The sequence below is a fragment of the Coregonus clupeaformis genome, chromosome 5 (genome assembly GCF_020615455.1).
Source record: "Coregonus clupeaformis isolate EN_2021a chromosome 5, ASM2061545v1, whole genome shotgun sequence".
Classification (NCBI taxonomy): domain Eukaryota; kingdom Metazoa; phylum Chordata; class Actinopteri; order Salmoniformes; family Salmonidae; genus Coregonus; species Coregonus clupeaformis.
The window spans coordinates 14,834,527-14,859,234 of record NC_059196.1 but is presented as its reverse complement, the minus strand read 5'-3'; the positions used below and the strand labels follow the sequence as shown (position 1 = coordinate 14,859,234).

General features: G+C 41.8%; 1 protein-coding gene across 2 annotated transcripts; it reads right to left on the bottom strand.

The window, feature by feature from the left end:
* Positions 1-5,938: 5,938 nt before the first annotated feature.
* On the bottom strand, positions 5,939-24,249 carry LOC121562712 (CAP-Gly domain-containing linker protein 3). 2 transcript variants are annotated; one of them, XM_041874907.2, is made up of 15 exons: positions 24,141-24,249; positions 21,399-21,551; positions 20,424-20,563; positions 15,504-15,597; positions 15,192-15,353; positions 14,315-14,433; positions 11,955-12,191; positions 11,619-11,678; positions 10,613-10,748; positions 10,250-10,399; positions 9,951-10,085; positions 9,708-9,831; positions 9,403-9,470; positions 9,207-9,279; positions 5,939-9,068 (listed from the first exon to the last, which is right to left on the bottom strand). In XM_041874907.2, exons 2-15 carry the CDS (start codon positions 21,529-21,531, stop codon positions 9,014-9,016), a joined length of 1,686 nt encoding a protein of 561 aa, XP_041730841.1. In that variant the 5' UTR covers positions 21,532-21,551; positions 24,141-24,249; the 3' UTR covers positions 5,939-9,013. The 2 variants fall into 2 exon arrangements, with proteins under 2 accessions (XP_041730841.1, XP_041730844.1); XM_041874910.2 differs by lacking the exon at positions 11,619-11,678.
* Between the last annotated feature and the right edge of the window lie 459 nt (positions 24,250-24,708).

The following is a 24,708-nucleotide window of genomic DNA, read 5'->3' as shown; positions in this document are numbered from 1 at the left end:
GTAATTGTATTTGTGTCATTAGAGAAGGCACAGCAGATTAACTCACACTGTACTAATGGGCAGCCCCCCCAAGGAGACCCTTTGTTGTTGATTACAGTGAAACAAAGGAGGGCATCAGCACGGCAAACATTCACCCCACTGTAGTCACATATACAGACTACAGAGCCTCTGTGTGGGGCAAGAACACAGCACGGCAGCGAGAGAGAGAGACTTATTCATGCTTTCACATCAGTATCTGAGAGGATGGCTTCACTCTCTCAGCTCATGTCTTAGAGGAGGACTCAGTCAGACAATTTTCGTTGGTGCTTCAGCAGCAACAGGGGGAGTGAGTGAGAGAGATAGAGATTATATGTTTACCGCGTTCACGCTCTCCAACCGAAGGGGAGTGAGTGAGAGAGATAGAGATTATATGCTTACCGCGTTCCCGCTCTCCAACCGAAGCTAACGTCAAATCTCTTTTTAACAAGGGGAGGGGGAAGATGGGGGAGGGGGCGAGACATGCGAGATAACTCACTGAGCACGTCTGAATGGATTACCCACTCTGCTAATTATGAACAAAAAACACTGTAATTATGCATCAGAGTGGTTTTACTCTCCATCCTCTCTCTCTGTTTTAATTATGCTTTGGAGTGGGAAGGGAAGGGGGCTCTCCAATTGGCCTTTCCGGAGTAACAAAAGAGCAGAGCCACTGAGGCAGAAAGGTGAGGAGGCCACAGGCTTCATTTCGACAGGGTGCAGGGATGAGGTTCATCATCAGAGCTCCACAGAGAGAATGAGATGGCCTCTCAGTAGTCAATACAGAGGAAGGTTACAGCCTTAACTGGACGGTGCGCGTTAAATTATTTTTCTACCTGATTTGTGACACAAGGAATAAACCTAGTTTGAATGGTCTTCTGTGGCCAACTTAATTAATTTCATTGAGATATTTAGTGTACAGTTAGTATCAGGAAGTGGACACTGCATTGCCTCAGGTGACATGACATACAATATATAGGGTGTGAGCAAGGTTGGCAGTCAATGGCAGAGTAGGTGGGACAGTCGTTTAACGGGGCGTGCCGAGTGCAGAGGAGGTCTGACAGGGTTCACAGCAGCATCAGCGGGATGGAGAATCAAAATAATAACAGCGGATCCCTTCCATTTATAGAGAGCCCTCCCAGGAGACACAGCCTTTAATAAACGCCAGACCTAATGGACAAAATGTCCGTCCCTGGTCTGCCCTATTAACCTAGCATGAAATTGTACCCCTATTCTGTTGATGTTTATGCTGATTTTACCCTCCAATGTAATTCACAGCCTTCTCTTTGTGACTGACTTTGTCTACTGCCTTTGTTAGACTTAGCACATCTATTTTATTTAATGGCTGTGGAGGGTATTATAATTTTGGGGCATGTGTATTGCCTCCTACTGCCCATAGCCTGCACTACACTAGACATACAGTAGGTAGGCACATGTAAATCATTATGTAATTAGGCTGGCAAATTGAGCTGCTTTTCAATGCATACTTGATACGATACTCATATAATATTCAGATTGCTTGTATGGTGACAAATTGAAGATAAATTATGATTAAGCCATCGGCATTGATTTGTAGAGCTAAAACATGAGAAAAGTACTATTACTGAGCCATTACATATCTATTACTAGTGTGAGACACAATTTACAGAATTTAAGCTATTCTTTTAGCATTAAGATTGTTTTCAAGATCCTAGTTTAACAATTTACATCATCTCGATAACCCCAAGAGGCTATAATTTCCACAAATTAAACCCAGTAGTAAACACTGAGAAAAAAATATCTCTGTTAACATGAACCCTCCCTCCTTATTTTAGAGTTTTTTTATTCCCATTGGAAAAAGCTGCAGTTGTCAGCTCAGGTCTTCATCTCAGCCAAGAGTAAATATTTTAGCGTTAGAATTAGCGGGAGCAGGGCAAGTAGAAGCCTTTGTTAACCTCCTAGCTGAATGAATCTTAGAGGAGTCAAAATTTTATTTTTAAACATGTCAATGCTGTTCTTTGTCAAGGGAGGAATGCTGATGCTAACCAAAGATGTCTCTCAATTTGCCATGCAAACAGATATTATGTATGACTGATTGATTGGTGCAGAGGACATGGCATCTGATCGGGAAGAAAGACTCCCTGTATTTTGATTATTCAGTTTAACGAGATTGACCCTGATGGTAACATATTGTACAATATGCACATTTTATTACTGTATTTCATGTAAATCGTCTTTATGAGAATTAGGTCATTTCTGGGTTAAAGCCCCAAACTCTAGAATAGCAAACTCTCAGTGCATGCAGACAGGGAAGCTGAGTGATGACGTGAGTATTGTTAAGTGAATGCTTGTCCAAATCATTCACAGCAGGCAGAGGAAGTCAGATTAACTAAATTGACATCGAAGAGTAATATTTTATCAGAGGTTGAGCCTTGAAACTAGGGTACTAGGTAGTATTAATGAATCCTTGTAGCACAGGCCTGACATGCTTTCTCCTGTCTGACTGTGTTTGTGTAATGATGTCAGGTTTCACATGCAAGGATGTCATATGCTTTTCTTTGGAGGTATGTAAAATGTTACATTGTAGGATACTGAAATTGTCAAGACAACGTAACCACATACATGACTATGTTAACCATAGAATCCCATTCATTAAACATTAAACTGCCACTGGGACACAGATCACTTCATTCAAGTTTTTTTTTAAATTGATACATATGCTTCCATTTAGAGTACATTGTTACATATAGTTTAACCAGAGTTAACATCAAAGAGCCAGCTATGGTCTGGTTTCTTATCTCCCTCATTGATGTCCATATGAGTTTGTTTACATTGATGTTGGATCACAGAGAGTAGGATGATTGATCTGTACACTAGTCTCTTTTGAGTCCTGTCGGTACTGTCAGCATTTGCAAGTCTAACATGCCTGAGATGACACCTCTTTTATCTAAAACATGGATTTACATATAACCTACACAGATCATATGCCATCTAAATATAATATGGATACTTGTGTCATAACTTAGTTCTAACAGACACGTCTTTCTTTGAACATAAAAAACCCTTTGGTCAAAGGTCCAATGGTCATACATAATGTATACCTAATGGTACAGTATGATTAAAACAAATATTTCCCAAATATTACTGATATTCCTATATAGTGTCCCCTCATGATTATGGCGATGCACTGCCTCCTATGGACACAAAACGGATAATATGTTAGTCTATTGGACAGATGTGAATAGCGTACATAAAAAACTAATAGAAACGTGAACCTATAGGTTATTTACGGAGGGATATACAAAGCATCTCTGATTGGCTCCAGTAATTGACTGGAATGGAGTAGGCTAGGCACATTACTCTTGATCCGTTCAGCGCGTAAACAGTGACATGTGCCTTCTCACACCACGGATCAAAAGGTTTCAAACACAATAATTATTTCACAAACGTTGTTCGTGGATAGGATTCGGGTGCTAGTATCAGTAGTTGATTGTCTCGTTGTGAAGTATTTTCGCTTTGTTCCATAGATTGTTCTCGTGCCGTACTGACGCTTCTAATCATCAAAGTAAACAAACATATGTTTTGTCTTTAGGAAAAGGGCTCCACCAGCTGGTTACAAAGATAATTGCAGCATATTTCAGACAAAGGCCTTACATAACTGGGTTATGAATAACTATGCCTACACAAGGCTGCTGTGAATGCTCACAAAATCATTTTGACATTGAAAATGGAAGTCTGGGTAGCCCACATATACGAAAGATCGTAAGACGCACTCATGCAACTGTCTTGTCTAGGCTACAGGTGTAGGGTCTTAATTTGAGCCAGTTTGCTACAGCAGGAAAATAATCCTGCAGCAACAGGAAATGTGAATTATTATGTGGACTATAATTAATATACATCTTTGTAGGGGTTGATACAATTTTCGTACGGGAAAATCAAGGATGAGATTTCAAAGTGGAAATTACAAACTTCAGAAGCCTTTCAAACCTCAAATACACTACAAGTTAAAAATTTCCTGGATTGCAGGAAAGTTCTCCTGCAACAGAATGATCAAATTAAGATGCTACACCTGTATATTATATTCCAGAGCGTGTAAAATATGCGCAAAACCTATACATCTATGAGTAAAACAAACAGTAGGCCTTTCTTTCCCTGAAGTCTCTGTAGTATGTAGTGTCACCTAAATGCACTGTAAATAACGTAGTTTATGATTTAATTTGATAGCACATCTGTCATTATAGTCTGACACCATTTTAACATAAATACTTGACATGTTTATCCACCTTATAAACCCAGAAGCACCATAAGGCACCATAAGGTTAGTATCATCCGTTTCAACAGTACTATCTAATCAGTCAATAGACAAATTCCAATCAATCACTGCGTTTATTACTTTGATTCAAGGGCATCAAAGTCTTTACCCTTTGAACCAAAGATGTATATGATATTTTATGATGAACCTGGACCGTTTGAGATGGACGTCTTCAAAAAAAAATGAAGCCATGATGCACCATTAGGCATTTCCTTTAGTACAAAGGAATGTAAATTGCATAATAATGAGGGGTTACATTTTACAGCTAATCTTATTATTGAAGTGTCAACGGAGGAGTATATAATCTGGGGTTCATCATAAGAGTGTAGATTTGAAGGAGGACAGTGACCTTGGTTGGAGAGGTGAGACAAAAAGTAGCCCTGAGCACGAACCTAACTATTTTTGAGGGACTTTTAGCTCTGAGCATGGATGCGACCAAAATCTCAAACTTCAGCATCGATCGCATTTTAGGCACTGAAGAGGGACCTTCTTATCCAACTGGAGCCGAATCTTTACAACATTTTGAATGTTTGTCTGGCATCTTCCTCCATGGACACTCAAATGGACATAATGGAAACTGGAAATATGGTATGCCTAGGCATCTGACAACCACCCACATGCTGCAGGTTCCGACCATATCACACACTTTTGATTATAGTAGCAGTTACCTTAGCTATGGATCATTTAATTGTCATCATGCAGATATAAACCTGTATCCTAGTGCAACTAAAAACAGAGTTTTGATGAACGATGAAAGAGGTGAGATAGTGTTACATTTCATTATTTCACAACACAGACTGTATGCTGAGGCCACAAAGTATTGAACTGTAGTGCTACATTGTTACAAATTATTAGGCCTATTTCTCAGGCTTTCCGTTTTTTCTCTCTCTCTTTGCTTACTTTCGACTACTTAATCAAGTTTTTTATTTTTTATTTTATTTTATCTCAGGGTCTCAGCCTCTGTGCAGTTATTTGGACCAAGATGGAAACCAAAGAAACCGGAGCAGAATGCGCACGGTGTTCACGGACAGCCAGACCAAACAACTGGAACAGCTGTTAGAACAAACAGATTACCCCGGCGTGGAGGTACGGGCGGAACTAGCCAGGAACGCGGGCCTCACGGAGGAAACCGTTAGGGTAAGAGAATGATACGTTTGCTTTTAACTTTGAAGTTGTTTAGAAAAGTGGTTGTGAAACTGTGTAAGTTACACGTTATTTTCTGGACTTTACATAATTTTTTATATTTCTCTAGGTATGGTTCAAAAACCGTCGTGCGCGCCGAAAGAGGCAGAAGAGCGGCACCAAGGCCAAATCCCCAGACTTGGCTACGTCGAAAAGAGACCAACAGTCTACAACAACCGCAGCTACGAGGGAAACGGCTTCTCATGATTCCTCTGATGATAACAAGAACATTTGCTTTCTTTACACTAATTTATGTTCCCTTGATTTCATAGGCCTTTAGGCCTACTCACCATGCGTAAATATCCCCAGATAGAAATTCATTGGTGGGCATTTAATGTAAAAACGAAATTGAATTGTTAGACCTGCAATAAATGCACATTTGAGCAATTACAATAAGTGTCTGAGTGATTTATCTCTAGTTGTTTGAACAAAAGCAAGCAACAGAAAATGTAGAAAACAACATCAACTTTTATTAGATTCATAGTCAGAGTTGTAATTATAAGCATTTTCATGTTGAGATACACCGTCAGAAAAAGAAACTTTCAGAAAATAAAGAGCATGCAATGAATATTATGCATGACACTAATAAATCCAACATTACAGCACCCTTTACCTGTTTTGGGACACAGACACAAACACACTATAAAACTGGGGGAAAAAAGTACACTTAGTGAAATTATCAAAATATATTTTTAACAAACTGCAATGACATGTCTGTGAAGAAAATTAACAATTTTTGAGATCAAGTTTTAGAATAACATGTTTTTTTAAATAATGACAGTACACCACTTAATAGGATTATATCAGTTTTCATAATGTCCTTGAATAAACAAAACATTTGAAGAGAGGACTCATCAATGCAGATTCTTGTCATGTTGTTAGTTGTAGATGATAACAAAGTGACAAATTAGTGACATCTACTGGCATATTACGGTACATATTATGCTACCAGAGTGTAACGTTCAGGCAATAACTACACAATTCGGATCAATCTTTGCCTCAAACAACTTTACTTGAGTATTAAATCTGCCAGTCAACCAACTATTCAACTCAACCATGTAGTAAGTATGACCAATGTTGCATCGTATACTTATATCTAATGACATTTCTCCCAGCATAGTAGTAAAAACAAAGACATGGTGATGAATTCTTACTCATTCTCAAGCACTTCAGTATGGGGTGAGGATGATTTTCTCACAGTCCTTCTTGACAGTATAATTTTAGCATACTTGGCTAACAGAGGATTTTAACAAAGTGAGCTGTCCTGAAAAAGTTTGCAACACTTCGTGTTGAGATAGTCTTAATTAAACTGAATAAAAAAGGAGAAAAGTTCCAATTGCCACAGGTTCTCAAGTATCCCACTACATGAATTTGAGGTGTAATGGATGAGTTTCTCTCAAACTGGATATACTAACAACCCTTATTCAGTTAAAAATGAAGCTGAAGCTGACTCCCTCATAGTATCCTTGTTGTTCAGTGGCTCTCTTACAGACTAGTCATAACCTTACACTAGCAATAGCAAAACAACCACACATTGTTGCGTTCAGTTCCACATTGTTCAGTACCACATTGTATAAGTGGCGATTTCGGAAAACGACATGGTGCAAGAGTATTTAGACCCTTCCTGATAATGAGTATTTTTTGCTGTTCCACGGTGCTGTTAACACAGGATGTTCACAACGGTGTTCAGAGAGTGCAGGAGCAAGTTCAGGTGTTTTTTTCTCCCCCTCATGGTGTGCTTACATAGTGTTGAGTAGACAAAGACACTATCCATATCCACATAGCTAAGTACACAGGTTAAATATTTCTGTTTTTATGCACATACTCATAGATTTTGACATTAAGCGCACACAAGTTTAGACAGTCAGATTTTTTTTTCTAATGCTCACATTCACAAACTTACCAAAGTCTAACGTTGAGAGAGAAGGAGAGAGAAGCATGAGAGGATAGCCAACGGGGGGTGTGAACTGTGGTAGCACTGAGCTAGCAGGTGTTCTGTCTGTGCAGATTTAGACTGAGATTAACACTATTAGTGCAACAACGAACCTAGAGATGGGGAGGAGGGCACTGGTTTATCAAGAAACGTACCTTTAACAAGTATATTGTGGTACCCATGTAGATTTCCTATTTCTATAAACAAAACTTAAATGTGGGCAAATAAACTTTTTGGTAACATGACGTTTAAGTTAAAGTTAAAGTTAAGTAAAAGTTAAGTTATTGCTACTTTATGCTACACAATAAAGACAACAGCTTTAACAATATTAACAATATTAACCTAGGTGGTTTCCCCTTACATTACCTGCCATTACATTTTGGGGTTAGCAGCTATTTTGGTTAACATAACTTGGATCTGAGACCAACTGGTTCAAAGTGCAATAAACATCTAAGACCAAGTTATGAAAGTCTTATTTACCCAGTTATGCAGTGTCTATATTACCACGATTTAAACCAATCAAGGGTACAGAAGATATCTGTGCAGATAAAGATGTCCTTCAGTAATTAAGTTGGGACATTATGATTAACATATATGTACGTGCTAGCATTACCTTACCTAAAACAGGTAACTAGTATTTTACAGGGATCTGTCAAAGAATTTAGCAGGCTACCAGAAACCAGGAACCTCAGTTTTTGTATCATGTGTGAGCATATTACAATTTACACAAGCCCATTAACAAGCAAATCAATATTATATACATCATTCCAATTGCATATTTGGGAAAATGCTCAGAGTGCAAGTGGAGAAATAGTGGATGTAGGAATCCTGAATAATATTAAACCCTGTTTTCTTTTGAACATACGAGATTAGAAGAACATGACCATATGTTCATGTCACATCTTTTCACAAAAAAAAGTTTATGTGAAAATGAATTTGTAACACCATTTGACTCACACATCCACATTTTGGATCAAACCCTTTAGCGCAACATGGCCATCTACAGTCTGTTCACACTGACAGACCATGTATTACTTTGAGGATAAATGAGGCCCTTGGTCTCCTCTGAAATACTGGACATTAGGATGAAGCAGCAGCAAAACAATAAAGTACAGCATCATGTACTTAGTCATTTGAAAGGTTCCCTAGTAGAAGCTCCATGGCATAAGAAGTTGGCTGACTGGTCAAAGGGTTTTGGCAACTGCTGACAGGGGGTGTGTAACAACAAGCAATCAACACCAAAATAGAGTAACTTACAAAAACTAAGTGATTATATCTATTAGATAATTGCTTTTGTAGGGTTTGTGTCCCAGATTTCGAGTTACAATTATTTAGTCTCATTATTAGTGTTACAAATGGAATGCAGGATGTTAGTTAACATACAAGGCACTAGGTTTTGCTATAGGACTGACTGCGATCATGGAGGATGGAGAGTGGAGGGGGTGGGGATGGGGAGGGGGGGGGGGGGCTGTTAACTACTGTAATTCTGACAGCAACAGCCAGAGAAAAGCACAAATGAAAGATGGACATTAAGAGGAGGAGAGCAGTAGATCTTTTGAGGAGGAGGAAGAGGAGGAAGAAGGAGAGGGTGGTTAGGACTGCATCTCAGCACGCAGCATCCAGGGGAACCAGCAGCAGAACAGCAACCTGAAGAAGAGGATGAGCAGGAGGAAGAGGAAAGGGATTTGTGTCACTGGACACATTCATCAACAGGAGCTTGTTTCTAATCTGCTATTTGTGGACTCAGAGACAACAGAACAGAGAGTGGAAAAGAAGAGACTGTACCTGGATATTGAACTCTCAGACGTGATGTCCTTGGGTGACCTCACTGCGTTGAATTTACGCTTTGGCTGGTTCACTAGAATAAACAAAGAACATCTTTGGAAAGAATGCAGATGTGGGAGTAGAAGGTATATCATAACATGGGGTGGTGTGGCACGCTGGCTAACATGGCCGGATGGATTTGACCTCAGAGACTTACTTGACACCTGGTGGACTTTTTTCACCATCGTGCCATCGCCGCTCTGACCGTCCTTTGGTCCGCAGATTCTGAGAGATCATTAACAGCAGTAGTTAGTATTGTACCAGACGGTCAGTCTGTTCAGAATGAAACTTTACAATCACAACAGAGCACGTTGTATATTGTCTAGCTCTCTGTCTGACAATGACTGATAAGCATGGTTACACAAGGTAACTGTAAAATGCTTTCTTATCAATACAGTTGTTACGTTATCTTATCTTAGGGTAATTGTTTTGAACCAGGTGTTAAAGTAGGTGTTATGTTACCTCTGTACGCGAGATGGGGGTGCAAAGACGCCATACTTGGGCAGGCAGTTGAAGTAGCGGACACCAAAAACAGACCCGTCATGTTTTCCTGTGGGATGCTCCAGCTCCACACCAAACCAGTAACCTGGACACACACACATCATCAATATTTAAACTTGATTAAACATTTCTAATCATTTGTCAAACATTTCTTTAAAATATCACCACCAGTGTTGCAATGACTTGATTTCACAACAGACCTACCTGGGGCAAAGTCTGTCTTTCCGTAATAGCGTATGATTCCTTGCTTCACACCAGCAACCAGCACCTGGTCTCCAAGTTCCACCTTCACCCCATCTGGGTCCAGACTGGCCACGGACATAGACTTCTTCCTCAGAGCTGATGGAGGAAATCAATCAAATGTTCGTTAACATGTTATAATGTGTTATAAAGTCTATGAGGCATGTGTTATTTATGTGTTATAAAGTCTGTGAATCAACAGATGGCTTGTTGTGCTCCTATGAGATTGAATGCAATGGCCCTTGATGGGGAGACTCTTGTACCTTTCTCTCTCTCCATTAGTTCCTTCTTTTCTTTCTTGTTCTTTCCTGTGACGCGGGAGAAGTCCATGCGGGGGGTCTTGGGTGTGGAGGTGACAGAGGAGGGGGCCTTCTCAACAGCTTTGGCGATTTTCGACACTGGAGCAAAGATACCTTCAGGACAATAGAAGTGATTAGAGAAAACCCTGAAAAAACCTGCAAGCTCATATCAAATTTACCACAGCTGTTTTTCTGAAAACTACCTGTACACAAAAGTTATGAAATCAAGTTTTCGCTTTGCTCTTTTCTCAAGGGGAAGCTTGACACATTTCAACAATAGATTTAAGTAAGAATTCCCAAAATGGGAGTGAAATAACAGGTGGTTACCCAGTTTGGGGGGGCAGATGAAGTAACGCACCCCTCCCACACTCCCGTCATTCTTGCCCTCTGGCTCGTCCAGCTCCACCCCCACCCACTGGCCACTGGCAAACTCCGTCGTCCCACAGAAGCGCAGGGTGCCCGTCTGTGGAGGAGAGACTGTGTGAGGGCCAGGATTCAACATCAGCTCTGACATTTACCTCTCTTGTTTAAATTAGATTTTTACTAGCAAATTGAATTAACCTTATTGATCCCCACAGGAGCTCATAAAAGAACACGTGATTTTTATTCTTGTATTATTGAAGGTGATACCAGGCAGGATTAAATAGTTAACAACACTTCTCCACAGCACTGAGGTAGGCTGCACTAGTCTCAGAGTCTTCTCTAGACCAGGGCAGCATACTGATCTGCTGTTTTTCTGTCATACTTGACTACTGACATACTAGGCTATGGTTAATAGAGTAGTCTACACATCTCAGCACAATAACATGTTTTAAGTGGTTATGTTGTGGTCAGTAGGACATATTCTATATATAAAAAAAGTATGTGGACACCCCTTCAAATGAGTGGATTTGCTGACAGGTGTATAAAATCGAGAATACAGTCCACGCAGCAATGTTCCAACATCTAGTGGAATGCCTTCCCAGAAGAGTGGAGGTTGTTATAGCAGCAAAGGGGGGGACCAACTCCATATTAATGCCCGTGATTTTGGAATGAGATGTTCGACGAGCAGGTGTCCACATACTTTTGGTCACGAGTGTACGTTTGAACACAGTGAGAGGTGCAATAAAGCTGCACATTACAGACAGACGTAGAAATACACATAGGCCACACATAGGTTTCCAATGCATTTTAACTGCAGTGAGTGATGCATAGTAAATACCAAATGAATGCACCAAGGGAGACTACGTCATTTAGTGCAGTCAGTAATGTGGTCAGTCATGGAAATACACCTGAAAACACAATTAAATGTGTTCAGTTATGCAAGTAGACACACAGGTCGATGGCTACCCACCTGCTTCAGGTGATGCAGAGCTGAGATGTCAATTTCATCACTGCTCGATTTTTTGGGGAGCTATACGTGTTAACACAAGTGGGAATAAATGTTTGCTAGAATTCACGTTCTCTTCTCACACAGTACAACAAGCAGCAGGGCTCCACCATATAGGATGAATGCGACCTCATACTGGCCACTTTAAAAAAAAAGATAATTGAAAGCCATTGAAATGGTCTCATGCACATAAACGTGCTCACAAAATTCAGCATTTTATTTTAATTCACTGTTTCAATTCTTTGAGGCTCCCATTTCTCACCCTTTGCCTCCCAATCCCGACAAAACGCACACACACACCTTCATGTCGTCCAGCACCACACGGTCACCCAGTTTGAGGCCGATGGAGGTGAGCATGAGGTTGCCAGGGATGTTGTCGTAGTTGAGCAGGGTGGCGCGGGGCAGGTTGCAGCTGAGGGGCACAGAGTCCAACAGCAGCTGCTTCAGCTCCTTGGCCACCATGGCCGCCTCCGCTTTGTCCAGAGTCATGTCCATGGGGTCAGGGACCACATCGGCCGGCCCCTGGCCTTTATCATTCTGTAAGAGAGAGAGAGAGCGAGAGAGAACAGGATGTAGGGAGAGAGAGATGGAGAGAGAGAAAGAGACATGAGGAATAAATTGGCATATTTTTACTGTTTTGTGTAGAAGTCATCCCCACATAAAACAGAAACAGAATCTGTTTTTATCTGAAACATTGTTTTTAAAGAGCAACTTCCCCTAAAAAACAGCCTATGTGGCATCAATATGAGTCAGAAACAGTTATAATAGTATGTCATGGAATGAAGGGTACTGTAACAGTTTTCCTTTGGTTGGGTTTATTTCACGAGACCTGATCATAATGTCCATGATCAATTTGGTTTGACATTCGATAGCTCTATGGGGCTAGTTAGGCACCATCAGTAAATTACAAATGTGCATGAGACAATATTTGAAAATGCCAATAGCTCCAAATTTCAATGTCTTAACCAACTATAAATTGTAGAAATGTATATACAAATATTGAAATAATTTAATGAGACAACTAAAAGATGTGCAACATGAAAATATTGTGCCGTTTACATTGTGTAATTTATTGATGGTCCCTAACTAGCCCCAGCGCTATCCAATGTCAAACCAATTTTGCCACGGTCGCACACCAGCCGGCTGAAACTAATAGGCGAAAGAAGTTGGCTAGCAATAGCTTTCCTAGACGACTTCAAGACACAAGACCTGGTTAAACTGTTTCAAGTTATCTAGAAGGGTAAGTGGCTGTAACTGTGTACTGTTTTGGGAGAGTGAATGTACAAACCATACACTGCTTGCCACATGCGAACACACACAAAAGAGACACTTATTAAACCACCCCCCCAAGACAATTCTCAAAACGAGGCCAAATCAGGAAGTTCAGCCCTCATTTAAGTTACCATGAAATCATATCAAAGATGACATGAAACCACAAATGTACACCCATTTTATTAGGTACACCCATCTAGTCCCAGGTCAGACCCTCCTTTACCTCCAGAACAACCTGAATTATTCAGAGCATTCTACAAGGTGTAGGAAATGTTCCACAGGTATGTTGGTCCATGCTGACGCGATGGCATGCAGTTGCTGCAGATTGGACGGCGGTACATTCATGCTGCGAACAGCCTGTTCCATCTCATCCCAAAGATGCTCTATTGGTTTGAGGTCTGGCGACTGCGCAGGCCACTTAAGTAAACTGAACTCGCTATCATGTTCCAGGCTATGTTTCTCCACTCCTCAATTGTCCAGTGTTGGTGATCGCATGCCCACTGGAGCGGCTTCTTCTTGTTTTTAGCTGATGGAGTGGAACCCGGTGTGGTCGTCTGCTGCAATAGCCCATCCATGACAAGGATCGACGAGTTGCTGTTCTGCACACCACTGTTGTACTGCAGTGTTATTTATCTGTTTGTTGCCCGCCTGTTACACTCTTAGAAAAAAAAAGGTGCTATTTAGAACCGTAAAAGGTTCTTCGGCTGTCCCCATATGAGAACCCTTTGAACAACCCTTTTTGGTTGCAGGTAGAACACATTGTGTTCCAGGTAGAACCCTTTTAGGTTCCATGTAGAACCCTTTCTACAGAGGGTTCAACATGGAACCCAAAATGGTTCTACCTGGAACCAAAAAGGGTTCTCCTATGGGGACAGTCGAAGGACCCTTTTGGAACCCTTTTTTCTAAGAGTGTAGCTTGCACGATTCTTGCTATTCTCCTTCGACCTCTATCATCAGTGAGCTGTTTTCACCCACAGGACTGCTGCTGACTGGATGTTTTTTGATTGTCGCACCATTCTTGGTAAACCCTAGACAATGTCGTGTGTGAAAAGCCCATGAGGGCGGCCGTTTCTGAGATACTGGATCCGGTGCGCCTGGCACCGACGATCATACCATGCTCAAAGTCGCTTAGGTCACTCGTTTTGCCCATTCTAACATTCAATCGAACAGTAACTGAATGCCTCAAAACCTGTCTGCCTGCTTTATATAGCAGGCCACAAGACTCATTGTCTGTAGGAGCGATCAATTTTCATGAACAGGGTGGTGTACCTAATAAACTGTCCAGTGAGTATATATGCCATATTCAATTTCAGCACTTCTGTCTGTAGTTAGTTACCATGAGAAAGAGACATACAAACAGAGGTATAGACAGTCAATAGTGCTCTTACCCTGACAGTGGGGTTGGCTCCATGCTCTAGCAGACACTGGACTGATCCCAGACACAGGTTGGAGGCAGCGATGTGCAGGGCTGTGCCATGGTGGAAGTCACTGCAGGTGGAATTCAGCACTACAGAGACAGTACAACCAGGTTCAGATCAAATCAATCAGAATTGTATTGCCAAAGACAGCTATTATCATCGTTTTATTCTGAAAGCGTAACCAATTTCTTCTCTTAGGGGTTTCTGAAAGCGTAACCAATTTCTTCTCTTAGGGGTTTCTGAAAGCGTAACCAATTTATTCTCTTAGGGGTTTCTGAAAGCGTTACCAATTTCTTCTCCTAGGGGTCTCTGAAAGCGTTACCAATTTCTTCTCCTAGTGGTCTCTGAAAGCATTACCAATTTCTTCTCCTAGGGGTCTCTGAAAGCATTACCAATTTCTTCTCTTAGGAGTCTCGTGTGGTGTTTGAGGAACATGGTCCGTAGACAGGAAAATAACAATGAAACGAAACGGCCAATCAATGGTCAGTGTGGTGGAGCGATGAGAAATCAATGTAGGAGTTAATTAAATGTCCTTGGGTCAATGCTTGTATGGGCTGGATGGAGTGTTAGTTCTGATTGGAAGTCCAGGGAGGGGAGGGACATAGAGGAACACAGACATATAGGAACACACAGGACATACAGGAGCATGCCAGAACTGACAAGACAGGCCCAAGCAGGAGCTATGGAGTGTGAGTGTGTGTGTATTTATGAGTGAGTGTGCGAACAGGGTGAGGAAAGTTGTCCAGGGAGTGTTTGGGGAGGTTTATTAATCTCCAACAGCTCATGAGGACTGACTATGTTGTTAGTTGGCTAGGTAGACTACATGGGTTGTGTTGATGCTACTCACCTCTGGGTTTGGAGGCCTTGAGGAGAATGCGAATCAGCTCTGGCACATCGAAGTAGGCTGCGTAGTGCAGGGCGTTCATGTTGGTCCAGCGGCTGCGGAGACTCACGTCTGCCCCCATGGAAATTAGCAGATTGGACAGCCTGAGGGCAGCGGCAGGGTCACCTGGATGGGGTCACAAGATGGACAAAATGTGTAGGAAACTACAGTAAATCTGCATTGAATCTTAGGCTAAAAACACGTTATATTATGAAAGCTTTATTGAGGATTCAGACATTTGAAATTAACAATCAGTTGAGGGTTTGAGAGACTCACCGACTCCATGGGCCCCGGCTTTGCAACTGTAGTGGAGCAAGGTCATGTCTGTCAGTCCGTCACGGTCATTGACATGGCAACCACGCTTCAAGATCTGTAAGAGGAGACAAGGACTGTTCAGTGAACTGAGAGAGAGAGAGAGAGAGAGAGAGAGAGAGAGAGAGAGAGAGAGAGAGAGAGAGAGAGAGAGAGAGAGAGAGAGAGAGAGAGAGAGAGAGAGAGAGAGAGAGAGAGAGAGATGCTAGGGGAAAGGAAGAGAGAGCAGTAGTATCAGATGCCTTTTAAAACACTATGAAACACTAAGGCCAGTCATCACTCACACCACACATACAGACCACACCACCCCAGGGCCATAGCCTCTCATCTCTCTGAGAGATGCTTCCTGTTCTTAGCGTAGCCACATTAGCAGGATGAGCCATTCACACCCAATTAGCACAGACGACACGTGTTAGTGAACTCTAATGATGGGGAGTTATGAATTCCTGCTGAGTCATGAATTAAGCGCTACGTCATTTCCATTGCATTGCAATTTCATCAGAGGCTATCATTGCTGAGTAGCATACATCTACATGAGGAACTGGAAGCCATTTTGGATAGGGTAAAACAAAGGGACACAAATATTGAAATGATGGCAGTCGTTACTGGAAGTGCCATTAATTTACTATGCAGTTTCAACTGAATATCTACGTTTGTACTAGGTACATTGAAAATAGTACAACTAGGAGTTAATAGCAAACTATTCATAGCAGCCTTTACAATGTCGAAAAACCTCCATCAATGTTTTGCTGAGTGTCAGATGTGCTATGTAAAGCCATATTCCCAATGGTGAAGATTAAAGAAGCAGTGAAACTCCAGTTAATTAGCTCTCTCCTCTGGTGCAAACAGACAGCAGTGACGGGTGCCGAGTGACAAGTGAAAAAGGACCCATCCTGATTCCTGAACTAGACTAGCAACTATCTCGGGATAGTTCATTATCCATCAGTGTCATTCAAGAGAGATGAAATGAGCACTCTCCTCAAGCCCTGACATTATGCCTTTTCATACAGAGACATGTAGTCCAACTGAATTAACATGATATTATCAGACAGGTCTTCTCCTGAGGCTTAACGATGACACCACCATGCACACTTTCATGATTCAACATTAATTCAACATGGATTCTATAAGATGGATCCCCGTAGCTGCAGTGCTAACACAAGGCTAGCACTGTCGAAAAGGAATTTGGGGCTAGTAGTAACTGATATTGGTGGAAATTCTTGCTGTCCAAGTAGTTTGTAAAGAAGCGGTGGCCAATCTGTAAGCGCCAGGTGCGTTCTGCTTTGATTGGAGCAAAAGCCTACACCCACACAGGCCTTTTGCAGATAAGTCAATGCATCTCTGTTAATAAAAACACTTAAAAAAATGTAAAGACATTGACTATTTGCCAGAGGGCTGAGGTTGTTTACTGAGGGTGCGGCGGAATGGTTCTTTGCCCATATCTGACGATCTGATTTAGAGTCTGCCTTAGTGCAGAGCCTGTCTGGGTAATGGAAAGGCCCTATTATCTCAGCCATCAATCACAGCCATCATGGGGTCCCGGGGACACCCAGGAACTGAGGCTGACTTTACGATCAATCCTAACACTAAAAGCTGCATCGCTAAGAGGAAACTAAGTTAACTAAGAGTGTGTATTTGTATGTGTGTGTGTGTCTGTGTACATGTGTTATGGGGCATATCTTCCCTCTCTCTAAGATAGTCGGGCGGGATTGGGAAATGAGTCTGAAACTTGAAGTATGCACACTCTTCCTCTTCAGGGTTATGAGAGTTCCTGCTCCCACGGTTACATTACCACTACTCACACTGCAGTAATTGTTTGTCCTGAGCTAAAGTTGTGCACTTTCATCTGAGCAACAGCAATATAAAGGGAATCAACTGAAACATAGCTAACTACACCTTACAGTGCATTCAGAAAGGATTCAGACCCATTCCCCTTTTCCTCATTTTGTTACGTTACAGCCTTATTCTAAAATGGATTAAATTAAAACAATTCCTCATCAATTTACACATAATTCCCAATAATGACAAAGTGAAAACAGGTTTTTTGAAATGTTTGCAAATGTATTAAACATAAAAAACAGAAATACCTTATTTACATAAGTATTCATACCCTTTGCTATGAGACTCGAAATGGAGCTCAGGTGCATGTTGTTTCCATTGATTATCCTTGAGATGTTTCTACAACTTTATTGAAGTCCACATGTGGTAAATTCAATTGATTGCCCATGATTTGGAAAGGCACACACCTGTCTATATAAGGTCCCACAGTTGACAGTGCATTTCAGAGCAAAAACCAAGCCATGAGGTCGAAGGAAATGTCCGTAGAGCTCCAAGACAGGATTATGTCAAGGCACAGATCTTGGGAAGGGTACCAAAAAACGTATGCAGCATTGAAGGTCCCCAAGAACACAGTGGCCTCCATCATTCTTAAATGAAAGAAGTTTAGAACCTGCAAGACTCTTCTTGAGCTGGCCGCCCGGCCAAACTGAGCAATCGGAGGAGAAGGGCCTTGTTCAGGGAGGTGACCAAGAACCTGATGGTCACTCTGACAAAGCTCCAGAGTTCCTCTGTGGAGATGGGAGAACCTTCCAGAAGGACAACCATCTCTGCAGCACTGCACCAATCAGGCCTTTATGGTAGAGTTGCCACACGGAAGCCACTCCTCAGTAAAAGGCACGACAGCCTGCTTGGAGTTTGCCAAAAGGCACCTAAAGGACTCTCAGACCATGAGAAACAAGATTCTCTGATCAGATGAAACCAAGATTTCGCCTGAATGCCAAGCGTCACGTCTGGAGGAAACCAGCCACCATCCCTACGGTGAAGCATGGTGGTGGCAGCATCATGCTGTGGGGATGTTTTTCAGCGGCATGGACTGGGAGACTAGTCAGGATCGAGGAAAAGATGAACAGAGCAAAGTACAGAGAGTTCCTTGATGAAAACCTGCTCCAGACCTCAGATGGGGGCGAAGGTTCACCTTCCATAAGGACAACGACCCTAAGCACACATCCAAGACAACTTAATCCAGTTTAGAATAAGGCTGTGGAAAAAAGTGAAGGGATCTGAATACTTTCCGAATGCACTGTACATGACAACATCCTTAGTAAGAAGGTGTTTTTTTTTTACAAATCCACTAGTACAGCCTCAACTTTGCTAAGGTGCCCCAAGGTGCTGTAAGTCATGCCACCAACTAAAGCCAAAGCCACCAAGCCTCCCATAATACAGATCCCATTATAAGAGAACCCATTAAGGCACAAGGCAAACATAAGATTAGTATTTCCCAATCCCATGCCCATACACAGCACATGCTTAATCAACAGCACATACTGTGTATGGGCATGGGCATGGGACTGGGAAATACTAATCTTATGTTTGCCTTGTGCCTTAATGGGTTCTCTATCTTACTAGGTTAGTGTGATAAAGAGTCTGTAATCTTCTAGCAGGACCTTGGCCAACAACAACAGTGCACCGTTGCTAACCGGCTCAGAGCCGCAGAAGTTCACCACAAAGAGCAAGGGAACAACACAATTACTAGGCCCGCATTGACTGCATTCCTCCAGGGATCAAGGAACTCGATGCCTCTGCCCTGTTCACAGCTCCTAAGAGCATGAGAGCAGAGCAGCAAGCTGAGCACAGACCAATGGACTTCTCTCCTTACTGCAAATGCAGCATGTGGCGATGGTGACCAACTCTAGACGGTTGCACGCAGCTGAAAGGCCACTGCTCTTTAGATTTCGATGAATCTGGGCTAAAAGGTGTGCAATGTTGTGTGATACAGTATGTTGATGAGTGGTTCCATGTTCTCTAATGACTGCATGGTGTATTTTGTTTCCTCTGTGTATTGTATTTTGGTTGGAGACCTGTATCTTTGGTGCACTATGCAGTAATATACTGTATCTGTCTGTTATGTACAGTAGAAAAAAAGAAAACAATTATATGGGTCCAAGCACAGAGCCTTGTGAGACTCCAAATTCAACTTTGAAACATTCAGAAGATTTGGCACCAGTACTGATACGTCTAGGCCAGGGATGGGCAACTGGTGTCCCGGCCCTTTTGTAGGCACGCGGATCAATTTCCACACAAAAAAGAACTCAGAACTCAAGTTTTTAGGAACTCAGTTGGGATCTCAATTTATTGTTGAGAGTTAGAATATTTGAATACACAAGGTGCAAATTTGGTTGTGCATCAGCAGTCTTTCTCCTGTGATGTCAATCGGAAAGACACTCAATTATCCCATGTCAGCTAACATTTTTTTAGATTGGTAAATTAGTCTAGCCAGCTATGTAAACTTGTAGTAATCATAGCCGAATTACCGACCGGGGGGCTCCCACTGATTTTGTTAGTCAGTCTCACTCAGATATCATATTAAAAACTGCAAACATTTCTCTCCACCCTATTGCACAATGTGTAGAATTGCAGGAAATTAGCTGTAAAGCTGCTAATTTTTCTCTCCACCCATTGGCAAAATGAGTAGAATGGCATGAAATGAGTTAGAAAATTGCAAAATCTTCTCTCCGCCCCATGGTAAAATGTGTAGAATTGCAAGAAATGCACTTTAAACTGAAAATGTTCCTTTCTGCTGTCAAGAGCAGCAAAATGTTTTGCTCGCAAGGTAGGCCCCCCCAACAAAATTTAGCTTAGGGCCCCCAAAAGGCTAGGGCTGGCTCTGACGGCATGTGTGGGTATGAATGTGGGTACGCAGACCCGTGAGCCACCGCGCCGCACATGATGAGTTCAGATTTTTTGTGGACCCCACGCCCATCAAAGTTGCCCATCCCTGGTCTAGGCCTACAGCTATCAACATATATCTTTCTGTTTCTGCCAGTGTTGTGTCTGAGCTGTATTCAGACCTGTAGTCTGTTGAAAGTCCTACTGGCAGTAACTTACCTCGTTTCCGATGAGGTCGATCTTGTGCTGGACCTGTGGGACCCACTGACGGATGATGGCGAACAGCTCTGGGATGGTGGTGCGCGGATCCAGCAGGATCTCCAGACACGCAGGATCATTTGGGTCAAAGAATGTGAAGACTGGATTGGTAGGGAATGCCAACAAGAGAATTACCTCTCTTGCTATTTTTCGTTCTTGTCCAGACAGCATATTGACTCATTCTGAATGTATGACATTAAATATCTTTAAAAAAAAAAATATGTTTTATGTAATTTGTATTTTGGGTTGTATTTTTCAGTAGGCCTGTTTGTGCGCTCTATTTAATTACTTATGGAGTTTTCTCTGTTAGACATCCAATCTTTCTGTCCTGTCTGAAAGCACTGTTTCTAAAAGCAGCATGTGGTAGATTGAAACCCTATCAAAGTGCAAACGTTGCACTGAAATAACACAATTGATCTTACTTTGTTTTTATAATAAACCATCATAATAAATGCATTGAAGCTTGTGGGCAAACTGAAACTAAAAGCTTTACATCACGCTAGCCTGCAGAAATCACTTACATTCATTGGCATAGAGTGGAATAAGTCCAGCAGTATCATACTGTTTGCACAAACAGCCCCAAACCAAGATCCATCTACAATAACATGCTATAAAAGTCCTTGTTCACTTATTTATGATAATATACATACATTAAATCTTTTCATTATGTTTCTATGAATCTGCAGAGGTTGTTTGACCAGGCAGTGGTCTGCGCTTGGTGAAAGGCTCTTTGTGGATCGAGGCTACAGCAGCACATGGCCCAGAGCCCAAAATCCACTGTTACATATAAAGCAGTGTTGAGTAGGGAGCATTGACAAAGGGCCTTGGCCTGTATTCACAAAACGTCCCAAAGTCTTATTCATTATGATCTAAAAAGCACTACTATGAGACACTTCTTGTGAATATGGGCCCTGGAGACTGAGGCCTATGACCCACCATAGTCTTTGGGGAGGGGGGCCTGGGCAGATGGGTGGACCATGGGCCTCTTCCGGGGCTCGTGAACTGGGCTCTGGTACTCAGAGGCCGGCTGGGCCTCCTCCTCCACCTTGGCAGTCTGCTCTTTAGTCATTCTGCTAGATGTTGCCGGGCCTGGAAAACAAGATGGATGACAAACATTCCTTGTGTGGCACTACTAAACAAACAGCTCCATCGCAGGTTTCTCTGAACAGTTGTCATACGTCTGTGACTCAGCCAAAAGTCACATGAAGTAGTTGCTTATAAGAGTCTTGTTCCCATGGCAGCCTATCTACTCTGACAAGTCTATGCCCTGCAGATGCCCCTCCCAGAGCAGACATTCTCTATGTTTGGCTCTAGGGCCTGTGAAAGACGGTCAGTAGTGACTCACTGATAACTGCACTTACTGACAAGAGATGAGGAGACTCAGGGAGCAGGCAGGCTAATTTATTGTACCATCTCAGTGCATGCTAATGCTAAGTCTTAATGTCCATCATTGCTCTGGACATAGTTAATGGGCTGAGCTATATTTTCCAAATAGTATATGCAGCAGCAGATCTCGCACATCCGTCCTGACTATGGGAACTCAGGGATGCATGTACTGTACAGTATGTGTTGGACATTGCAGCACTGATTTCTGAGGAGCTGCTGAACAAACAGTAAAACATCTATGTAAAAGCCCTATAGTATCAGTATGCCAATGCTAATGCAATTTTATATACAACACAATGGACCCTTTGGTCTATTACATTAATATGGCCTGACTGGATTTCATCCTAAAATAAATGTTCAAACTCTCATCTAGGTTCAGAGAATAAGCTATGTGTATGTGCTATAAACACCCCTTTAGAACAGAACCACTAACACAACTGAGAAACGGTTTATCCCAACATTGAAATGGGAACAAAGTCTATGATAGCGTAAATTATTCACTGGGTCTTTTTTGTCACGTCCAAGGGTTGCTTCCTCTGAAGTCTGACTGCACGGTGAGCACACCACATGTATCTAAAAAAGATCCATCCGGCCTGAAAATGATTACGCTGCCAAGTAATCTAATACAGACTAAATTGTCCATCCATGCCTCTGCTAATCCTTTTTGATTTTGAAAGAAGTCCAGAGAGAGAGGAGAAAGAGAAAGAGAGAGAGAGAGAGAGAGAGAGAGAGAGAGAGAGAGAGAGAGAGAGAGAGAGAGAGAGCTCATCACACAATCAGTATTGCGCAGCTGTGCTACTTTATCAGTCTACCAACTCATTGTCCAAAGCATTATGGGTTCAAACAATGAGGCAAAACAGAGGCCGTACAGTGGTCTGTGCTGTATTCATTAAGCTTAGGGAAACTACATTAACAGAGACCGATTCTACAGACATGTACTCAAAGCCAAATGAACAACCCCCACTCTGGCAGATACCATCCTCCTGATACTCAACGAGTTGCCTGTTTCCTTCAGTTGCATCATATTGAGGGGATTCCTAGTCGTGTTTGGATATGGATACATAACATGGATACATAGCCAAGATATATCGTAGCCTGGATGATTTGGGAGCAACTGTCCCTGTGCAGTGAGTCACCTTACCTACAAGCTCCTACATGTCTTTCATTTATTCCTTTAATTATATACTTTTTTTTACTGCTTCCCATGATTTGCTGCTGAATCAATAGCCACTGCAGAATGGGTGATAAAACACATTGCCTGACATCCCAAAAGGATTACGTTGAAACAAAGGGTATCCATGATATAGAGTCCGATGACTGGTAGATAACTATACCTGTGCAGTGCAATACCTGTCACCTATTATGACAATCCTGCTAACAGAGTCCAGTAATGGCAGCCATCATCTTCTCCTCTGAGTTGCCCTGCTCCTCCTAGTTCCTACCCCAGTAGTGTTTTATAAATGAAGTCTCAGTCACAGACAGCATTTTCACTGCAATAAATGTGATGTATAATTAGCAAGAGCACATTATTTGTTTAATTAAATGAGTACTGTATATGACTTATGCAACAGTGCTCATATGAGTCAACAAGATGTATACATTTTGGAGGCAAATACAGTCAGACAGCAAAATATGAGAAAAACAGGTGCAACAAACGTTACAGATTTTGATCTTCTACTCAATCCATATTGTAATGGAATAAATATCATTTTATCATTTGGCTGGGTCACACTACTGCCATCCTACTCTATTTGACAAATACAATAGGCCAGAGCTGCATTTTTGAGTCATTTATGATAAATAGAAATAACATATTAGTGTTGCAATGTGCAATAATGCAAAATGTGCATATCACATTGCTCTACAACGTGCATGATAAAAGGGCTTTTGACAAGCCTATCTGAGAAAATGTGTCAATTCGTGACTGTGCGTAGGAGAGGGCGTGTATTCAGCCAACGAGAAAAAACGCCCCGTTGACAAACAATGAGAAAGATGCTGGAGGAGGAATACACACATGGCATGTGCAACTATTCATTTGATCCAATAACAATGAGAAAACACTTAATATCTGCGCTGATGTCTTATGTTTACGCTTATATTATAAAATGGGCGCAAAATAACATCCGCCCGTGAGATTTCATGAAACAGTGTTTAAGAGCATCTCCATCTTTCTAGGCTCCGTATCAAGACAAACACACAGTCTGTGAAAAAAACACAGCACAAATCTAATCTAATCAAACGAAATATATCCAATAATTAGAATCTTATATGCATGAATGATATTCATCTTACCTCAAAACAAGGCTTCTTGATTATCTCAAGCTTTTCCTCGCGGTTCAGCTAGATGAGAACAGCAATGGTGCTGAGGATGGTGCTGTACTGCTGCGAAGGTCTTTCTCTGTGCCTGCGTCACGGGCGTGAGCGCCCATGGACCAAAACGTAGGCTACAATTGTGCGTGTCCTTCCCTGGCATAGGAATTCGCCTAGTTACCACAGTCACAAAATTGCCTACAGTGAGGGAAATAAGTATTTGATCCCCTGCTGATTTTGTACATTTGCCCGCTGACAAAGATATGATCAGTCTATAATTTTAATGGTAGGTTTATTTGAACAGTGAGACACAGAATAACAACAACAAAATCCAGAAAAACGCATGTTTACATTTACATTTACGTCATTTAGCAGACGCTCTTATCCAGAGCGACTTACAGTTAGTGAATTTTATTTATTTATTTTTATTTCACCTTTATTTAACCAGGTAAGCCAGTTGAGAACAAGTTCTCATTTACAACTGCGACCTGGCCAAGATAAGGCAAAGCAGTGCGATAAAAACAACAATACAGAGTTACATATGGGGTAA

Coding starts and splice junctions, on each gene's coding strand:
- LOC121562712 (XM_041874907.2), bottom strand. CDS start 21,531: ATGACTAAAGAGCAGACTGCCAAGGTGGAGGAGGAGGCCCAGCCGGCC. Junction 11,679..11,954: donor TGGTGCTGGACGACATGAAG/GTGTGTGTGTGC, acceptor TAACACGTATAG/CTCCCCAAAAAATCGAGCAG. Junction 9,832..9,950: donor AAAGACAGACTTTGCCCCAG/GTAGGTCTGTTG, acceptor GTGTGTGTCCAG/GTTACTGGTTTGGTGTGGAG.